The following is an 18,447-nucleotide window of genomic DNA, read 5'->3' as shown; positions in this document are numbered from 1 at the left end:
TATAGTCTTGGCCTGAGAGACAAGCACCTATAGAGAGGCGGGGAACAAGGAGGACAACTCCAAGACAAGCGACAATCTGAAGCAACCGACTGGGCTGAACAAGACACACGGACAAGCTTGGCCTTTGTGCTTGTGTATAAAAGTAGCAAGAACATGACGACAGGGCCAGATGCAAAAATCCCTGTCCACCTGAACTATGGAGCCCTGCAGTCCAGCCTATCCCGGCTTATCGCCATAGTGGTGATCTTTTGAAGACTCAGAATCACAGCTTCAATACATGCATGCGATTCATGCAACAAACCGATCGGTCAGCGCCAATATCTTCATAGCTACCCGACGACTCGCTACCCGAAGGTGAAAAGCATCCGCCTTCGTTGTTTCATGCATCAATGTACATGTGTACATACATCAATGCGTACATGAATGCATACTTTGTATCTACTACATACATAATGACACACGAGCCACTTCACGCCGCTAGCGCGGGTGAATAAGAAAGTATGACACGGGGGGGGGTTTCTACGCCAGTTCAGCTAACTTTGGCGTGTCCTTTTTGCATCTCCAATATTGGGCACTTATAGCCTAAAGCCCTATCAACTAGTTATTGGGTTTCTGGAAATCAGAAACCTACCAACTAACAAGCCCAACCCATTTGAAAGAGGCCGCCGAGGGAAAACATACCCTAGTAAATGGATGAACAATGACGAGTTAACCCTGGATGAATGGCCACCAAGGCAACGCCGATAATTTTTGCATGTAGTATCACGTTCAACAATACATGACAAGATATGTGAGGCTCTTGATTTGACATTCTTTGCTGCCCCTAGAGCCATGAAATCTGCAGAGAGCAGAAACTATGGTCATGCCGATCGGCTAGCAACGCACAAGACAGTGTGTTGCAGCTTATTGGGGAGCTTGTAATGTGTCCTCAAGCTGCTGTGTCAAGACAAAGAGCGGCTAGCTGTAGCCATCTGTAATAATCTCATCACTTGAATACTAGCTTAGTTACAGATAACTAACTATAGTCAACTAGTTAGTGGGAATACTTGCATAACTAGTACTTTTATTTACACAAGAAACCCACAAGGTGGCGTTGGCGGCAGTAGACCACCAATTGTTTGGGGCCAGAAGGAACGAGTGAAAGAGAAGCTCTCACCAAGTCGTGATGTGATGGCCAGTGGTCAATAGGACAGCCGAGGAACAGCTGATATCTCAGTGGCTAACAGGCTGGCAGAGACATGCTTTGCGAGCATGTATGCTCCATGCCTCAGGCTGCAACCACAGCCTTCTATTATTTCTGGCCCACACGTCTATGTGAAGGTTGTGTGCCCTGTAGGAGTTTCACTTTTCCCTCGTCATCCATTTTCTGCTGCGGGTGTCGTCGTTGACGCTGTCGTGGCCGTTTTCCGCCGTTCTACTTCCTGACCCTTCTTGCAAGATTCTTGCCGACGCCCAAGTCGTTGCTGGAAATTCTGGTTTTGGCGGGTACGCCGCGTCCATCGTCTAGCCCTTGACGAATATAGCACACTCCTTATTTCATTTCATTGCCCTTGAGCCCCTCGGCGCGTCATTGTCGTGGCTGGTCCAGCTGGATATAGGAACCGGACTAAGAATCCAACAGCGGCAGAGCGAGTGTGCTTGGGGAGAAAATTTGTATGTGGATAGAAAGAAAAGGCAACCGAGACTTTTAGCAGCAGCCACTAGCTGACTATTGCTAGCTTTGTTAGATTCATGTTCTTTTCTTGCGAATTAATTCACCGCCAGCCAAGAGCTAGCGTTTTTGACCAGGACCGGGTCATCCCATGGTATCCCGTCGATTTGCAGTAGCGTGGTTGTTGTACAAGTGTACAGGTGTACAAGTAAGTACCGGGCCTCCTTTCTATATGTGGAAAGGTACTTGTGCACATATAAATATACATACACCTATCGATAGTTGCAACGTACAACTGTACAGCTGTACCTGTACCCGTACCTGTACCTGTATCCTCAGCTTGTCCTGGCTCACTAAACGCTGCAACTGCTCCTTTCTGAGCTGCTTCGGCTCATGAATTCCAACTTTGGCAGTTTCCTTCATTTACTGGCCATCCCCGCCGTGAAGGCTATGCTTTCCTCTTCTTTTCTTTTTCCCGTCTCGCTCTGGATTCTCCTTCTCTTTTTAATAAACCCGCTCTCCGCCACTGCTTGTTGTCCAAAGCTTGCTGCTGTTCATTCCTAGCCAAGCTCGTCATTTGACATAAAGCCTGAGCTGAACAAAACTGGCTGGGCTGAGCTTCCTGTCTTGTCTTTGTATCCCTTCTCTATCCCTCGCCTGTGCTCACCCCGGTTTGGAGCGAAACAAAACGAACAACGAGAGCTTCCTTTCCATGTCTTTCTTCTAGTCAAGTCATCGGCCTCTGCTCTGCTTGCTGTTCAGTTTCTTTTCTTTTCTGTCTGCATCTCCACACGGACAGTTTGGTCATCGTGTTGCACCTTTTTATGGTATCGCTCGTTATCTGGCCCAATTCCAATCTGCCAACCTCTCGGCGTGTGATATATAACCAGCCCTATTCTTCCTTCACTTTCAATCTTCGCTTCTAGTCCATGATCAATTGAGCTTGGTTGCTTTTGACACGACATCTGCATTGGCCCTGTCCGCGAGCATCTTCGCACTGCTAATTGCTCCCTGAGCTTACTAACGCCACCTCCACCGCGAAAAAGCTCTTTGCTGAGTTCTATCGCCCACCATGAATGCTGAAGCTCAGCAACAAAACGCCATCCAGGCGGCCCAAAACCCCAACAGCAACATCACCTCGGATGATGCACAAAAAGCCATTGTCGAAGCTTCCAAAAACGCCAACATCCCCGCTTTCAGCTTCGACCCGAACGCAAGTGTAGAGGAGAAACGCGCGCAGGTCCAAGAGGTACGGACATCCCCTTTTTTTTCTCTATTCTCACCCACCTCAGGCTTCCTCTACAAAGCCTTTTTTCCCTTCTACCTAATTTGCTGCCTCCAAGCCTAAGCCAATGACCCTGCACTTTTTTTCTTAGCTCCAAGCTCTATGCGTTATCTAGCGCTGGTTCAGCTTCAGCTTTCACAGCTAGCAGCAAAAGGGTGGGCTAAAGTTGGACCCAGTTGAACGTGCGCGTCAACCTATCCGCTTTAGTTCCACACAATCATCTACGTCAATTGTTCACAATACTAACCATTATGTAAAATAGGCTATCCCTGACGGTCTGAAGCGCAACAAGGGAACAGCACTCGTGAGCGATGTAAACGATGACGGTTCTGCCCCCGTAGCAGACCTCCCCGAGCCTACTGCCGAGGGTGCCATTGAAAGCAGCAAAGAGGAAACCGAAGCCGAGGAGCCCTTTACCCGTACGGGCTGGGCGCCTCGTTTTGGATGGCCCTCTGACAATCCGGAAGAAGATGACCTTCTGGACCATCAAACCTTGCTAGAGAGTCACCTCGACGATAAATATTACGGCGACTGGTATTACAATGCTGCCGTCATCGTCTTTGCCTGTCTTACGTCCTGGATTGTAGCTGTCCTAGGCGGTAGCATTGGATGGGTCCTGATAATCATGGCCATATGTTCGACTTACTACCGGACGTCAGTGCGTCGTGTGCGTCGCAATTTTCGCGACGATATAGTCCGTGAAATGGCCTTGAAGCGTCTGGAAACCGACACCGAGTCACTTGAATGGATCAACTCTTTCCTCGTCAAATTCTGGCCCATCTATCAGCCTGTTCTGGCCCAAACCATCATCAACTCTGTAGACCAGGTGCTCAGTTCCGCTACTCCTGCTTTCCTTGATAGTCTCAAGTTGAAGACGTTCACCCTGGGATCTAAGCCTCCTCGTATGGAGCACGTCAAGACCTACCCTAAAGTTGAGGATGATCTAGTTATCATGGACTGGCGCTTTAGCTTCACCCCTAACGATACTGCTGACATGACCGCTCGTCAACTCAAGAACAAGACCAACCCTAAGATTGTTCTGGAAATTCGTGTTGGCAAAGCCATGATTAGCAAGGGTCTCGATGTGATCGTTGAGGACATGGCCTTTTCTGGTATTATGCGGCTCAAGGTCAAGCTCCAGATTCCCTTCCCTCACGTCGAAAAGATCGAAATGTGCTTTCTTGAACGCCCTACTATTGACTACGTGTGCAAGCCTCTTGGTGGTGAGATGTTTGGTTTCGACATCAACTTCATCCCCGGCTTGGAGTCTTTCATTCTAGAGCAGATTCACGGCAACTTGGCTCCCATGATGTACGCCCCCAATGTCTTCCCCATCGAGGTTGCCAAGATGCTCGCGGGTACTCCGGTTGATCAGGCCGTTGGTGTAGTCGCCATCACTCTGCATCAAGGCTTTGGTCTCAAGAACTCGGAGACCTTTGGTGGAACCATGGACCCCTACGCAAGCATTAGCCTCAACAAGCGCCAGGAGCTTGCCCGCACCAAGGTCGCCCATGACACTTCCGAACCCCGCTGGAACGAGACTCACTTCATTATCATCTCATCTTACAACGACTCTTTGGATGTTTCCATTTACGACCACAATGACATTCGCAAACACAAGCAGATTGGTACTGCCTCGTTTCCTCTCGAAACCCTTCAGGAACTGGCTGTCCATGAAAACCAGCGCCTCGAAGTTCGCCATGATGGTAAGGCTCGCGGTATGGTCTCCTGCGATATCCGATTCTTCCCTGTATTGGAACCTGTCAAGAATGCCGAAGGCAAGGAGGAGTACCCCGAGTCCACCCAGGGTATTCTGCGCTTTACCGTTGAGCAAGCCAAGGATTTGGATGGAACAAAGTCTCTCGTCGGCGCCCTGAACCCTTATGCTGTTCTACACCTTAATGGCCGTGACATCCACCAGACCAAGAAGCTGAAGCGTACCAATAACCCCATCTGGGACAACGGTTCCAAGGAAATTTTGATTACCGACCGCAAACACGCCAAGCTTGGTCTTACCGTCAAGGACGAGCGTGATCTGTCTGGAGACCAGGTTCTAGGCAAGTACCAGATTAGGCTCGAAGACTTGCTCAAGTGTATGGAAGAAGGCAAAGACTGGTTCCACCTTGCAGGTGCTCAAACCGGCCGTGTTAAGCTTCGCGCCCAATGGCGTCCGGTTCAGATTTCGGGTGTTCTCAGCGGAACTGGTGGTTACATGACTCCTATCGGTGTTATGCGTCTCCACTTTAAGCGTGCTACTGATCTGCGCAATTTTGAGGCCCTTGGTAAATCTGATCCTTATGTCCGTGTTCTCCTGACCGGCATCGAGAAGGCTCGTACCGTGACTTTCCTCAATGATCTCAACCCCGAGTTCAACGAAATTCTCTACGTCCCTATCCACTCTGCGCGCGAGCGCCTGACTCTCGAGGTCATGGACTCTGAAAAGATGGGCAAGGATCGCAGTCTGGGTTTGGTTGAGATTAGTACTAGCGATTTTGTTACTCAAGACGAAACTGGCGAGTATCTTGTGCATGATGTTAAACAGGAAGTCAACGCCGGTTTGAGACTGCATGGAAAGGGTATTGCCAAGGGAAACCTTGTTTACGCCGCTTCGTTCTTCCCTTGCCTCAACGTTGCCGACCCCGAAGAAGAAGAAGAGGAGAAAAAGCTGGCTGAAGCTCAGACTGCCGAGGTTGCCAAAAACGCCGAGGCTAATGGAACATCTGCTAACGGCACCGAGGGTGCTATCACCACTACTACCCTTGAAGTCGCCGCACGTCCTTCTGTTGATGCTTCGTCCCCCAACACTCCAATGAGCCCAATGACACCGGCTCGGCCCGAAGGCCCTCCCAAGGTCCACCTCACTCCTCAGGAATTGCTTCGTTATCAATCTGGTCTTGTTATTTTCCGTCTCATGGATGCCGAGCTGCCCCGTGCCAACACCAAACTTCAAGTTTTTGTTGATGACATGGCATTCCCCTCCTACACATCTTCGACGGCGCGCAGCAAGACTGTTACTTTTGAGGAAATTGGCGACTGCGTTGTCCGTGAGCTTGACTTCTCACGCCTTACTCTCCGTGTAATCGAGAAGAGTGACAAGGAAGGTGAAGTCGACCACGAAGACACCCTTTCCCAACTTACTGGCAACACCATGGATACACTGAAGCAGTGCTTGAACAATCCCACAATACTCAAGCTGAAGGATGAAGATGGCAAGGTCAGCACTGTTCGTGTCAGTCTCAAATACATTCCTATTAAGATGGACCTGGATCCGCAGGAGAGCATCAACAACATGGGTACCATGCGCGTGGACCTTATTAGCGGCCATGATTTACCTGCCGCTGACCGCAATGGCAAGAGTGATCCTTTTGTCAAGTTCGAGATGAATGGTATGGAGATCTTCAAGAGCAAAACTATCAAGAAGACTCTCAACCCTGTCTGGAATGAAAACTTTGAGGCCAATGTCCTTGACCGCATCGGCGCTGATCTGGTTGCCAACGTTTATGACTACGACTTTGCCGATAAGCCTGACTTCCTTGGTGCAGGAAAGGTTGACCTGTCCGACCTGGAGCCTTTCCGTCCTATGCAGAAGAAGATTGCACTCGAAGGCGCCAAGGGCCACATTGTTGTTCGTATTCTGTTTCGTCCTGCATACATCACTCGAACTCGCCAGGGAACCTCTACATTTGCTGGAACCATGATTGGCGCCCCGACCAGAATCCTTACAGGGGTTGGTGGTGTGCCCATCAAGGCAGTTGGTGTTGTTGGCAACGGCGTTGTTTCGGGAGTTGGAAAGGGCGCCTCGTTCATCAAGCGTGGTTTCCGCTCCAAGCGTGAAGATGAACCCATGTCTAGCCAGCCTGCTTTCAACGAGGTCCCTTCGCTCGTTATGCCGGGAGATGAGTCTCCCAGAGAGTCTGGCAACACTACCGCTGCCACGTCCCGTGACAATCTAGAGAACGGCCAGCGTCCTGTAACTCCTGGTGGCAGCCTCGTTAAGAATGGTGCTCTGGGCCACACCCGTACCAAGAGTATCGGTGCTGCCTCTGTGGCTAGTACAATGCCTGCTGGTGCTGGTGTTGCTACGTTCAACATTGTTTCAGCCTCCGGTTATGAGTCTAGCCAAGACGTATATGTGACTGTTATCCAGACCAACCCTAAGAACAAGATGGTCGGTAGAACCAAGCACCGCGCCCCCTCTAGCGGAATAATCAAATGGGACGAGTCGTTCAAGTTCTCGTGTGCGCCAGATGCTGGTTTCCAGATCCAAGTCAAGGAGCATCATACCTTCTCCTCTGACACTGACCTGGGCGAAGCCCTATACTTTATTGACGACACCGGCTCAGACATGGCCAAAGAGATTCCGGTCAAGAATGCTGTTATTACAGTGAAAAGCAGCTTTATCCCCAGCGAGCCGGCACCCGACTCTCCCCGTTCTCAGATCCGCCGTAGCTTCTTGAGCAAGCGTAGTGTCTCTAGACCAGGCACGAGCAGAGAGACGACGCCCGCTTAGAACCCAACGAAAAAGACTGTTGTCTTGGGTTGACTTTTTTTTTCTTTGTTCGTACTGCTCGGTTCCGGATTTATTTTTTGGGCATGTCTGTTGGTTATTTTCCCTTTGTTCCGGACTGGATAATGTCATGAAATATTCTGCGTTTTGGTTTGATTTCTTTTGTTTCCGAATCTTTCTTTTCTATCTGCATGATGTATTTTTATAGCTGGATACGCCCAAAGTTGTGTTTAGACTCTTAATTCACTGGTGCCCTGAAAAATACAGTCGTGTACGTGACTGCTTTTGAACATCTCTCATGTGGAAACGTGTCGTGCTTGTAACTTGGTGGAATGCGATGACAAGAGAATCCTCAATGTGATGATGATTCCACTACGCCACAAAAGTCGATGGTCAGCCACATGCAAGCTTGCGCCACACGTACATGGTGGCCCCGCTATTAAGATGCTTTTCAGCCAGAGCCAGCGAGTGACGCGAGAGGGGAGCTGCCTGTTTAACTGGGTGAAGCTTGGGGACTTGGACGTCAGCCTTTCTGCCTTTATCGACGACACGCAAAGCTTCACAGCCGCCATCGACCGATTCCCACTGCCCGCCCGACTCTCGATCGTGCAATCTGTTGCTGTGTTCCCCTTTTTGCCTTGCGCCTCACAGCTCACATTTTCCTCACACGCCACTCACACACACACACAATGGATGCCCTTGTGGCCAAGTACAGCAAGCCCGCTGCGATGCGGGACGGCGAGCTGGAGCTCCACGAGGATATGCAGCTTATGGAACTCGATGCTCCTGTTCCCGGGCTCTCGCTCAAGTTTGCGATGCCTCCTGTTGCCAACGTAAGTCCTCGTTTGTCGGGCATCCCCCACGCGGGCTTGGAAATGGGCTTCATATCCTCCCCTCCTCAGCCTTACTGTTTAGATATCAGTTAAGGCGATCCAACTAACCTCTCCCATTTTCTCTTTTTGTATAGCCTGATGCCTGGCTGCGCACCATGACCGACGACCGCGCCAACCCCCAATGCCCGATAAAGATTGCCCACGGAACCACCACGCTCGCCTTCCGCTTCCAGGGCGGCATCATAGCAGCCACGGACTCGCGTGCCACGGCCGGAAACTGGATTGCTTCGCAGACCGTCAAGAAGGTCATTGAGATCAACAGCATGTTGCTAGGCACATTGGCCGGTGGTGCCGCCGACTGCCAGTACTGGCTGGCGTGGCTGGGCATGCAGTGCCGGCTGCACGAGCTGCGCCACAAGCGGCGCATCAGCGTGGCGGCTGCGTCCAAGATTCTGGCGAACCTGGTGTACTCGTACAAGGGCATGGGTCTAAGTATGGGCACCATGTGTGCCGGTGTGACTAAGGAGGAGGGCCCGGCCCTGTACTACGTCGACTCTGACGGTACGCGCCTGGCGGGTAACCTGTTCTGCGTGGGCTCAGGTCAGACGTTTGCCTACGGTGTGCTTGACGCTGAGTACCGCTATGACTTGACAGAGGAGGAGGCTTTGGAACTGGGACGCCGCAGTATTCTGGCTGCCGGCCACCGCGATGCCTACTCTGGTGGTTACATTAACCTGTACCACATCAAGGAGTCAGGCTGGGTCAAGCACGGCTTCTCCGACATGAACCCCATCTTCTGGAAGACGAAGCTGGAGAAGGGAGAGTTCACCAACGTGACGGCGAACCTGGAGTAAATAGGGGGCTTGGTGAGAGGGTGCTGATGTTTGCTTTGTTATTCTTTGTTTTCCCTAACTGCTAGTAAAGCCTGCGAATAAATAGGTCTAGCTTCATGATTCCGATGGCATACGCTTAATGTAAACATGAAAAAATCACAGACTAGTGTGTGCATACATGTATTCGTATATCGTACAAAGTGTTGTTACAGTAGAAAGATCAGACATTCTGGACCTGGTGACACCTCAGGCCACCTCCTGTTTGATCCATCCATCGCAACCCAAAATGCCGCCGTCTACGTCTGGGTCAACCGGCCACTTTTTGATGGGCAAAATCGACAAGTCTGACCAATACCCAGCACAGAACATTTCCAGTCCCGTCCATGCAATCATCGCCGCATTATCCGTACACAACGACACCGGGGGGACCACCAACTTCAGCCCGGGAAACCCACGCGCTGCCAGCATCTCGCGCGCGACATGCATCAAGAACCGATTACTCGCCACGCCGCCCGAGACGACCAACGTATCCGCCTCCGTCGCCAGCTGCGGATCCGTCTCCAACGCCAGCACCACGCGGCCGACCAAATGCTCAAACAGCAGCCGCATCGTATCAATCGCCAGGGCGCGCCGCGCCGCCTCGTCGCCCAGGTCCGTCGCCCCGCGCGCCCGCAGCAGGTGCAAGATCTGGCTCTCGGCGTCGGAGAAGTTGTACGCCATCTTGCGGCTCTGCGCGAGGAACGGCCGCAGCGACCATCCGCGCGCGTGCGCTCGCGGCGTCACCTCGTCGACCCGCCTGCGCGGCGGCGCATACACGCGCGCGTACGCCGACGCGTGGGTCCCGTCCGCGTCGGCATCGGCCGCGGGGAAGGCAAAGGCCTCCAGCGCGCGCGCGTACATGACGTCCGGGCAGCCGGCGAGCACGGCGCGCGGGAGGATGTGGCGCGCGCACTTGTCGAGTGCATCGCCGAGGGCAATGTTTTCGGCGCCGGCGAGGATGCGGTGCGTCGTCAGGCTGGATGAGTGCACGAGCTGCGTGTGGCCGCCGGACACGAGCAGCGTAAGGAACGGGAAGCGCGGGCTGGGCGAGGGCATGGGGCGGTCGGGCGCGGCGGCGAGTGCGCTGACTAGCCGTGGCGTCAGTGCGTGTGCTTGCATGTGGTTGACGCCGATCAGCGGCACGTCCCATGCGACGGAAAGGCCCTTGGCAACGTTGAGCCCCACGGCTAGGTTGGCGCTCATCCCGGGCCCGCGAGTGACGGCGATTAGATCGGGTCTTGGCGGGACTCCTCCGGCCAGGTCCCCCCCATCGGCTGATTCACACGAGACGTTGTCCTTGGCAAGCACTCGCAGCGCACGCTGTAGCAAGGGCCCAATCGCCCGGTCATGGCCCGCCAGCGCAAGCGGGGGATTTACACCCTGGAAGGCGCGGTTGTCCGATGTGGCTTTTTCATGAAAGACTAGGCGCGCTCGGCCTATGCCCGTGCCGGTAGTGTTGGGAAGATCGTCGGGCGTCTTCAGAATGGCTACACAGGTGTCATCGCAAGAGGATTCAATGGCGAGTGTGGTGAAAAGCCGACGCCGGGCAGCAATTCTGGCTGGAAGCTGATGTGAAAAAAGACTACGTTGTATATACGGAGGGAAAGTCATTTTTGGCATGCGATGTTGGGACTTGCGCTGCTGTCATTGGAAGCTTTTCGTCGAAAGTAGTGCCTCGGTGAGCGTGTATCTTATCTTATCGCCTCGGTAAGTACCGGTGAATACCGGTGAGCGTGTTATAAGCCCCCCACTCACTTATGAGCCTCTCCGTCAGACCATGCCTGCATTCAAATCTCATGATGCGGTGTGGAATTTATGAACGTGCTGTCTTAATTGAGACATGTAGAGGGATAAAGTTACTTATAGTGCGCCTCATGCTTGCCAAAATCACATCATCAACAGCCAACTAAGAACGATTAACGACATACGACAGACGATGAACGATAAACGAAAAAAGGGACAAAATTCTAGAGTTATCCTGCAAAGCAATAAGGGTATGATGCGCACTAAAACAATAAACCAAATTCCCGACATGTTTAGCATTTGAAATCGATAAGAAATAACAGCAGATATCGCCATCCCCTGGGCTTACCAACCCCCATGCTACACCAAAGCTGCTACCGCCATCTTCGGGAGCAGTTTGCCCCGCTGGTCAACTGTAAAGTGGTGGAAAGCTATAGTGTCGTGCGGATCTAGTAAATGCTTGGCGTCGACAGTTTCAGACAGCAGTTTTGCGTATAAGCCGTGGCCTGGTCTAGGCCATGTTGCCGGCAAAGCATCAACCTCTTCATCGTCAGTGGGGGTCACACTCTTTGAGGATTCCAGAGCCGGTGTTGCAGGAGTTTGGTTGGCTGACAGAGCCGCATTGCTATTTGCCGCGGGCTCACTGCGTTTGCGTAGAGCCTCCAAGTCCCTTCGTGGAATATACACCCGGGTGTCAGGTTTCCTAGAAAGGGCAACAGTGTTGACAAGGTGCTTTCTCAAAGGCGTGTGCAACCTTGCCCGTCGAGACCCTGGCTGTGTTCGGACATTATTCGGCAATGTTGCACCAGAGACAGAAGCGGGACTAGCATCAGTGACTGGCAGCGAAGAAAAGGGCTGACCAGACACGGCACGGTTGGCCCAGTCCGGCGAGCTGAACAGGGCCAGGGCTGGGTAGCGGGAAGAAATGGTGGTCAAGACTTCTGCCAACAGGTTTGGCTGCAATTTGTCGCAAAAGGCAAGCAATGATAGCTGATCGCCGCGATCTAGAGACGAAAAGTAGTCAAAGCGCTGTGGAGCCAAGAAAGTACCGGCCAGGAGATGAGAATTAGCATCACTGCACAACAACTAACACTGGCAGAAAACGGCAAAAGGTAGAGACTACGATCCGGGGATAAGGATAGGGTGGGGGAGCTCTGGCAGATGGACAGAAGGAAAAAGCACGAGCTGTAAACTGATCGAAAAGGGCTAACAAAGAAAACAAGGTCACAGAAGGGAAGGGGCATGTGGGTGACAGGGGGCCGCAAGCTTAGCAGGAAGGAATCAAAAAACAACAAGATGTAGCATCGAGAAGCGCAGGGAGGCGGGATAAAAGAAGATAAAACATACCATGTCCTCGTTAGTTTCTCCTGGGCCAAAGCCAACAAGCTCTGGCGTACGAGTTGATACGCCAAGCGGCAGCGATTGGAAATACTTTTCCCGTGAAGTATCGACACTTGTTTGGTGTCGGGTAGATGCAAGCATATCTTGGCGGGCTTGGTAATACCGTGCAAGCTCGTCTTCGTCAGCAAGGCAAACTGAGCATTTCCATCCACTGGGTGCAGCGGTGGTCTCCTTGCCTATTTCTGGGCTATGACATAGCTGATGCCATAGCTCCTCACAGCGCGAGCATCTCACAAGAGAATTGTCTTGAGTGTATGCCTGTCGTTCACACTTGGAGCAGCGCGCAATGCCATCTGATGTCTTTTTTTTGCGCGGAGTGGGCTTGGCGATTTTTGGCAGTGGTTGAATGGCCACAGCGGCAGTAATATGGTCTTTCTCGCTTTCAGAGTCGTCTCTTTTCCGTTTAGCGGGCATGGCGACAGTCACTGACTCATTGCGGCGGCGAGACTCTTCAAAACGTGCAGACACAAGGTCTCGCAATCCAAGTGGTGTGTGCGTACGGGCAAGCAGTAGCTTCACAGAAGAATCATTGAACTGCCGTTTGTATGGTTTGGAAGATGGAAACAGCAGATTTTGGGCTGGGAGTGTCGCCGTTGGTGGTGTTTCAGGGCAGTAGAGAGGCTTTGCGGGAGAATGGGCCGAGCTTGTGAAGGGGGTTTCCTTGAGATCACGAAGGGCCATCATTGCTGTGACTTCGTCACTAGTAGTTGGGCTATATGGCGACGGAGTAGAGTTGGACCTTGGGAGCGAAGGCGCTGCTGACAATGGCGATGGTACATCGTGAGAGTGGATAGCCTGACCCTGGCTTCCGCTCAATTCCTGGATGGTATTGCCAAAAGCCGGTGTAGTGTTCTGGTGGCTAGAAGAGGAGCTGTGAGCTGTGTCTGTAGAATCTTTCTGTTTGGTCTGTTGCTGGCTTGGAAGTGGCGGAACCTCAGAACATGGATGAGAAGAGCCTCCGGGACAGGCCTGGTGAAGCTGCGAGTAAGCGGGCATTGGGCTTTGAGGGCGGTTCAACAGGTGGGTGGTGGTGTTGTTGGCGACATGGACCGCCGAGCTTGCGGCCAGGCCTGTGCTAGAGGGAGTCTCGGCACTGGTGTTCATGACTGGGTCACTGGCCATGCTCGCGATGTAGTGCGTGTGAGAATGAGATGAGGTGGCAAAGTTGATGGTAACGGCGGTGTTAGTGGCAGCTGCAGCTATTATTCTTGTTGGCATTGGCTGACGCTGGCAGGACGGTTAAACAAGCACAATGTGCACTTGGCAGTCGAGTCCGATCAAGCAAAGTCTGCAAATTCAAAAAGCGCGTGGGGTTTGCAATGAATGGCACTATCAACGGCAAAAATTTGGGATCAAGTGAGGCAGCCTCTCAATAAGAAAAAAAAAAGGTTGTGGGAGAGGAAAAAGATGGGATGCAGCCAAGAGAAAAAAAACAAGTTCCTTGTAGACAAACGGGCAGGGAAAGGGGAAGTAGAAAGCAAGGAAGAAGCAGTTGCTTAAAACAGCCAGAGCCCTTCAAAGCAAGAACCTAAAAAAATCGAAAAGGAGCCGACGTGACTTCTTATTGCCGAGAAAGGAAAGCAGTTGAATGATCTGACATTTGTGTCAATGTGATAGCCGCACCTTCCTGACTCGCTGCTTCGTGGCCAAACGCTGCCCTGGCTTGGTTCCTGCCTGAGTCCACCAGGAAGTGGGCTGATCATGGGCAAGTGTCGTTCGTTAGAGACGCTCAAGCTGGCACTTGCCACCTGGGTTTAATGTTGCACAGCTTTCACTGAACAGTGCTCAGATATATGGATGCACATACAATGGTTTAAGGCTCAAATTCAGGCAGAACTGTATAATGAAACCCGGACTGAGTGTTGGGCGTTTGTGATTAAGGACCCCTCGGTTACAAGTACATCACCATGACCAGCTCTTCACCAATCGCTCGCGTTCACACTGAGGTGTTTCTTGTTGAAGTCATCATGAATTCATCCTGACAGGCGTCTTGGTGGTCGGGCCGTCAACACTTGTCAACACCTGCCAGCCCGTTAAAAAAAATATCCCATACTATACAGCTATCACCGAATAACGCCGCTGGCTTTCAATTCTGCAATCTCGTCCTCAGTCATGTTCAAGGTTCCCTTGAGAATTTCGTCTGTGTGTTCTCCGAGAATAGGTGGCGGTGTCCTCGGTCCCGGCTGCATTCCGGAGTACTTGACCGGCGTGTTAATCACCTTAACCGAACCGCAATGTTCATGTTCCATTTCAACTACCATGTTGCGCGCCTTGGTGTGTGGGTGATTTAGAGTGGTTTGTATGTCGTTGATGGCGGCGTACGGGAGTCCCGTGCCTTCAAAAACTCCAAGCCAATGAGCCGTAGTTTGTGACCGTGTAATGGCCTCAATCTTCGCTTCGAGGTCATCGCGATGTGCCACGCGCAACGCATTTGTTTTGTAGTTGGCGTCGTCCTTCCATTCAGGGTGGCCGATGCCATTGCAAAGGATACTGAAGAGACGATCATTGCCGCCTCCAAGAAGAATGTCGCCATCTTTAGTCTTGAAGGCGCGGTAAGGCACAATAGAGGCTGTCCCATCTAGGTTAGCGAAATGTTCCTGTTACAAGCGATCAAGTTGACCTCTGAGGCTAGAGCCAGTGAAAGAAAACTCACGGTGAGCCGTTCCCCAACGCCCCGAGTCGGGCTTTCCACTAACCAGGGCACTGCTGGCAATGTTGGCTAGAGTAGCAGTCTGACAGTCGCTTAAACAAACATCGATCCATTGGCCCTCTCCAGTTGCATGGCGTTGAAGTAGCGCAGCAAGCACGCTCTGAGCCGCGTACAATCCCGTAGTTAGATCAGTCACAGCAACACCAACCTTGACCGGCGGCCCATCGCGGGCGCCGGTGATGTGCATGAGTCCAAACTCTGCTTCCACCATGACATCATAGCCGGCTCGTGATGAGTACGGGCCCGTCTGACCATAGCCCGTAATAGACACGTAGATGAGTTTGGGGTTGATCTTGGACAAGGTTTCGTAATCAAGCTTGTACTTTTTGAGTGTGTTTGGCAGATAGTTTTCCACCAAAACGTCAGACCGTGCCACCAAATCGTGAATGATCTTGACACCTTGCTCATGCTGAAAGGAGAGCCCAATGGACTTTTTATTGCGGTTGACCTTGATTTCGCAGTGTGGTCAGTCAAAAGGTTCTGGGTATGGGGAGCAGACAAGAATCCAAGTTCAGCTCTACTTGCGCTTGTTTCAACTCACAGTCAAAAAGTACGCCGATTCTCCTTGGCCAGCGAGTCCAGCTTCAGGTTCGTACGTGGCATAGGGCGGCCCCCATGCACGAGTATCATCACCACGAACAGGGTGTTCAACCTTGATGACCTCAGCTCTGGTTTTGTGTCAGTGTAAGCTCGGCAACTACAGCTCAGAAAGATATTGAATCATCTTACCCAAGATCGCCCAGTATCTGAGTGCAGTATGGCTAAAGGCGAGTGCATAGTGTCAGCAAAGAGCCCTCACTTGTAGCTTATGATAAAATAAAAGCTTACTCCGGCAAGCACTCTAGTCATATCCAAGACACAGGTACCTTTCAACGGCAACATCTTTTGGGTCTGATTCTGGGCAGCCTTCTTTGCTCCAGCATGATCGGAGTATTGTGCTCGCATAGAAACTGAAGCTCCGACATGCGAGTAGCTCACCCGCAACGAAGTCGCTTTTGACAATTGCAGCGCTCTCCTCAGATGCCTACACAGAGGCGCCCCTTTGACAATAGCTGAAAACATTACTGCTAGTCGGCGTGATGGAGGCAACGTAGCGATGATTTCACAGAGCACGGAGACAATCGATGGTAGGATGGGCTCCCTCAAGTTGATGGTAATAAGCACTGAATTTGGGCTTGCTTCTTGGGATGACTTCAGTGGTCAATGTATCAGCAGCTTGTTCTGAGCTTTTTTATGATTGTAGTCACATGCATACATACTTGATTAGGGGTTAGTCATTGTTGAGTTGGAGGTTTGTGGGATCTAGAAGCAGACTAGAAGTTGAAGCCAAGGTATGGTAGTATCTGGACACTGTGCCTTTGGTGGGATTTCACTAAAAGATTAGGGTGCGAGATGGAGGGTGGACACTGTAAGCTAAGGCATGGTATTGGGTAGTCAAAGTTGGGGTTCGTGGAAGCCGGAGCAGCATTTTTCCGGGGTCCACTGACCAATAGGACGATCTGTCTGCAAGTGCTGACCCTAGCGGACCCTACCAATCTTATTCAAGAACATCATCGTGATGAGTATGCATATGAGCTTGGCATTAATGTATCCGTGCTATCGTCCACAGACTCCTGCGGGGTTTGCCTCTACTTATGGCCGGCAAGAAACAAGACTAATTGAGCGATCTAAATGAGCTGTGCGAGAAACAGGAAAGAAGCCAAGAGAAAAGATGCAAGGAACGCAACTGGCCAATGCACTCAAGTCAAGGCAGTTCAGCGAGTCTCTGCTTCTTTTTGCGTGCACATAGGTGGGTGATATGAAGAATAGAAGTTGAGGGAAAGAGAAGCAACTAGTTGGGCTGTAAGTCGGATCGTCCGAGAACGGGAGAGGAGAGAGGGAGATCAAGACACGAGGTATGCATGGCACATGGGACACGGGGCCAAGACCAACGAAGGGGCAGATGATGTTTAAGCGGTTGAATGTATATGTGTATAGGTATGTACGCATGTAACCACATAGGTAATTTGTGTGCAATTTATTGATTCTGCATGCTCGTATCGACACCAGCTGGAAGAGAGGCAGCGGAAGACAGCGAGAATGTGGCTGCAAGAGCTGTAACTGTGCTTGTACAAGCGTTCAACCGGCGAGGACAATGTGAGAGGTTTTATTGAAACTTGTCTTGGAGAGGAGAGCGGAGAAGGGGGGACTTGGAGGCTAAAGAAATGGAATAACTAGTTATGGTCTTGCAGAAAAGAGAAGGCCGGCCAGCTGCACAGACACTCGAGCACTGCAATACGCTGGCCTCTGCACTCATGTGAGGCAGAAGTAGCAGCAGTGGTTAATAGCAGCCCGAAGTCTCGGGGTTTCTTGGGCTTTGTTTTTCTCGGCTAGTGGAGCGCATGAATTGAGGATTTAAACAAGTTTCTAAATTCTTTGAGGACTTCATGGAGACATCAGCATGACAGGGAGGCAAAGCCAATCAAGAATCGATTGGCGACGTCAGGACTTGGGGAGGGTACCGAGAGAAGGGGTGAGTTCGAGAACAAGGGACAGGGGGAGGGGGAGGGGGAGGGATGGGCGTAGACGGATGGATTGTGTGTTGTTTGGAAAAGAGAGCAGAGGCGAAGCGAGAGAGGACCATGTGGAGAGACAAAAGACCGACCGGCAGATGTACCCGTGGGCATAGTTACAAAGACTGCGCAGTAGTTAGTAAGTTAGTTAGCTAGTTACTGGTTACATGGAGATTACAGAAGCACTACACAACACATACACGCGCATACCCGGGAGAAGGAGAAAAGAAAAGAAAAAAAGGCCGCTGTCGAGTACAATCTCGCTCACCGTACCAGAGCAGAGCACATGACGGTCATAGCAGAGCGAGATGATGCACAACATCTTGTTCTTCTCCTCCTCAAGTTATGTATATACTATGTATGTCAGCATCGCCAAAAGCGGACGGATCACTTGCGAGTCCCAACCCACAGATACTCCAGCTCGATTTGCGCCGAGCAGAGTTTGTAGCCAAGTGTAAGGGTTTGGTCTTGGAACGAGTTGATTGTATGGATGGCTCAGGAGAACGACTGAGAAACCCTGGGACGACCGCTGGTTTTGCTGCTATATTTGGGGCACAGACAAAGGGCTGGAGCTCAGCAGGAATTGTTCCATGGACTGCTTCTTTGTCTGTGCGGTGGTGGCATTTTTTTTTTCTTCTCGGGAGATTCATGAGAGGGGAGAGAGAGAGGAAGCAAAAACGAAGAGACGGTAGGTAAACGTGATACGGCGGGGGGCAGGGGAGGGCGAAGAAATGTAGAGTAGAAGTTATTCAGAAAGAAGAGTAGTTATCAGGAGAATACCCAAAAAAAAAAAAAAAGACACTTGACTCGAAAAGGCCACTAACACGCCTACAGAAAAAAAAAAAAAACTCCCATCCATGTACCCATGCTACATGGAATCAACACACAGACCA

The 18,447-nt window shown here is 51.4% G+C and overlaps 5 protein-coding genes across 5 annotated transcripts; 2 read left to right on the top strand and 3 right to left on the bottom strand.

Annotated features, from left to right (window-relative positions):
* Positions 1–2,723: 2,723 nt before the first annotated feature.
* BROUX77_000735 (uncharacterized protein) lies at positions 2,724–7,446 on the top strand (the record flags this gene model as incomplete). Its single annotated transcript, XM_073752431.1, has 2 exons — positions 2,724–2,900; positions 3,199–7,446. The coding sequence occupies 2 exons, from the start codon at positions 2,724–2,726 to the stop codon at positions 7,444–7,446; spliced, it is 4,425 nt and encodes a 1,474-aa protein (XP_073608972.1).
* A 686-nt stretch (positions 7,447–8,132) lies between these two features.
* BROUX77_000734 (uncharacterized protein) lies at positions 8,133–9,130 on the top strand (the record flags this gene model as incomplete). Its single annotated transcript, XM_073752420.1, has 2 exons — positions 8,133–8,276; positions 8,411–9,130. 2 exons carry the CDS (start codon positions 8,133–8,135, stop codon positions 9,128–9,130), a joined length of 864 nt encoding a protein of 287 aa, XP_073608971.1.
* A 225-nt stretch (positions 9,131–9,355) lies between these two features.
* On the bottom strand, positions 9,356–10,768 carry BROUX77_000733 (uncharacterized protein; the record flags this gene model as incomplete). Its single annotated transcript, XM_073752409.1, has 1 exon — positions 9,356–10,768. The coding sequence occupies one exon, from the start codon at positions 10,766–10,768 to the stop codon at positions 9,356–9,358; it is 1,413 nt and encodes a 470-aa protein (XP_073608970.1).
* A 483-nt stretch (positions 10,769–11,251) lies between these two features.
* Positions 11,252–13,510, bottom strand: BROUX77_000732 (uncharacterized protein; the record flags this gene model as incomplete). The annotated part of the gene is made up of 2 exons (XM_073752398.1): positions 11,252–11,920; positions 12,239–13,510. 2 exons carry the CDS (start codon positions 13,508–13,510, stop codon positions 11,252–11,254), a joined length of 1,941 nt encoding a protein of 646 aa, XP_073608969.1.
* An 845-nt stretch (positions 13,511–14,355) lies between these two features.
* BROUX77_000731 (uncharacterized protein) lies at positions 14,356–15,947 on the bottom strand (the record flags this gene model as incomplete). Its single annotated transcript, XM_073752387.1, has 5 exons — positions 14,356–14,861; positions 14,946–15,450; positions 15,544–15,670; positions 15,732–15,763; positions 15,831–15,947. 5 exons carry the CDS (start codon positions 15,945–15,947, stop codon positions 14,356–14,358), a joined length of 1,287 nt encoding a protein of 428 aa, XP_073608968.1.
* Between the last annotated feature and the right edge of the window lie 2,500 nt (positions 15,948–18,447).

Source organism: Berkeleyomyces rouxiae (genome assembly GCF_048999995.1).
Source record: "Berkeleyomyces rouxiae strain 22BRR77 chromosome Unknown BrBRR77_ptg000001l, whole genome shotgun sequence".
NCBI lineage: Eukaryota > Fungi > Ascomycota > Sordariomycetes > Microascales > Ceratocystidaceae > Berkeleyomyces > Berkeleyomyces rouxiae.
This window is presented reverse-complemented; position numbering and strand designations above follow the sequence as displayed.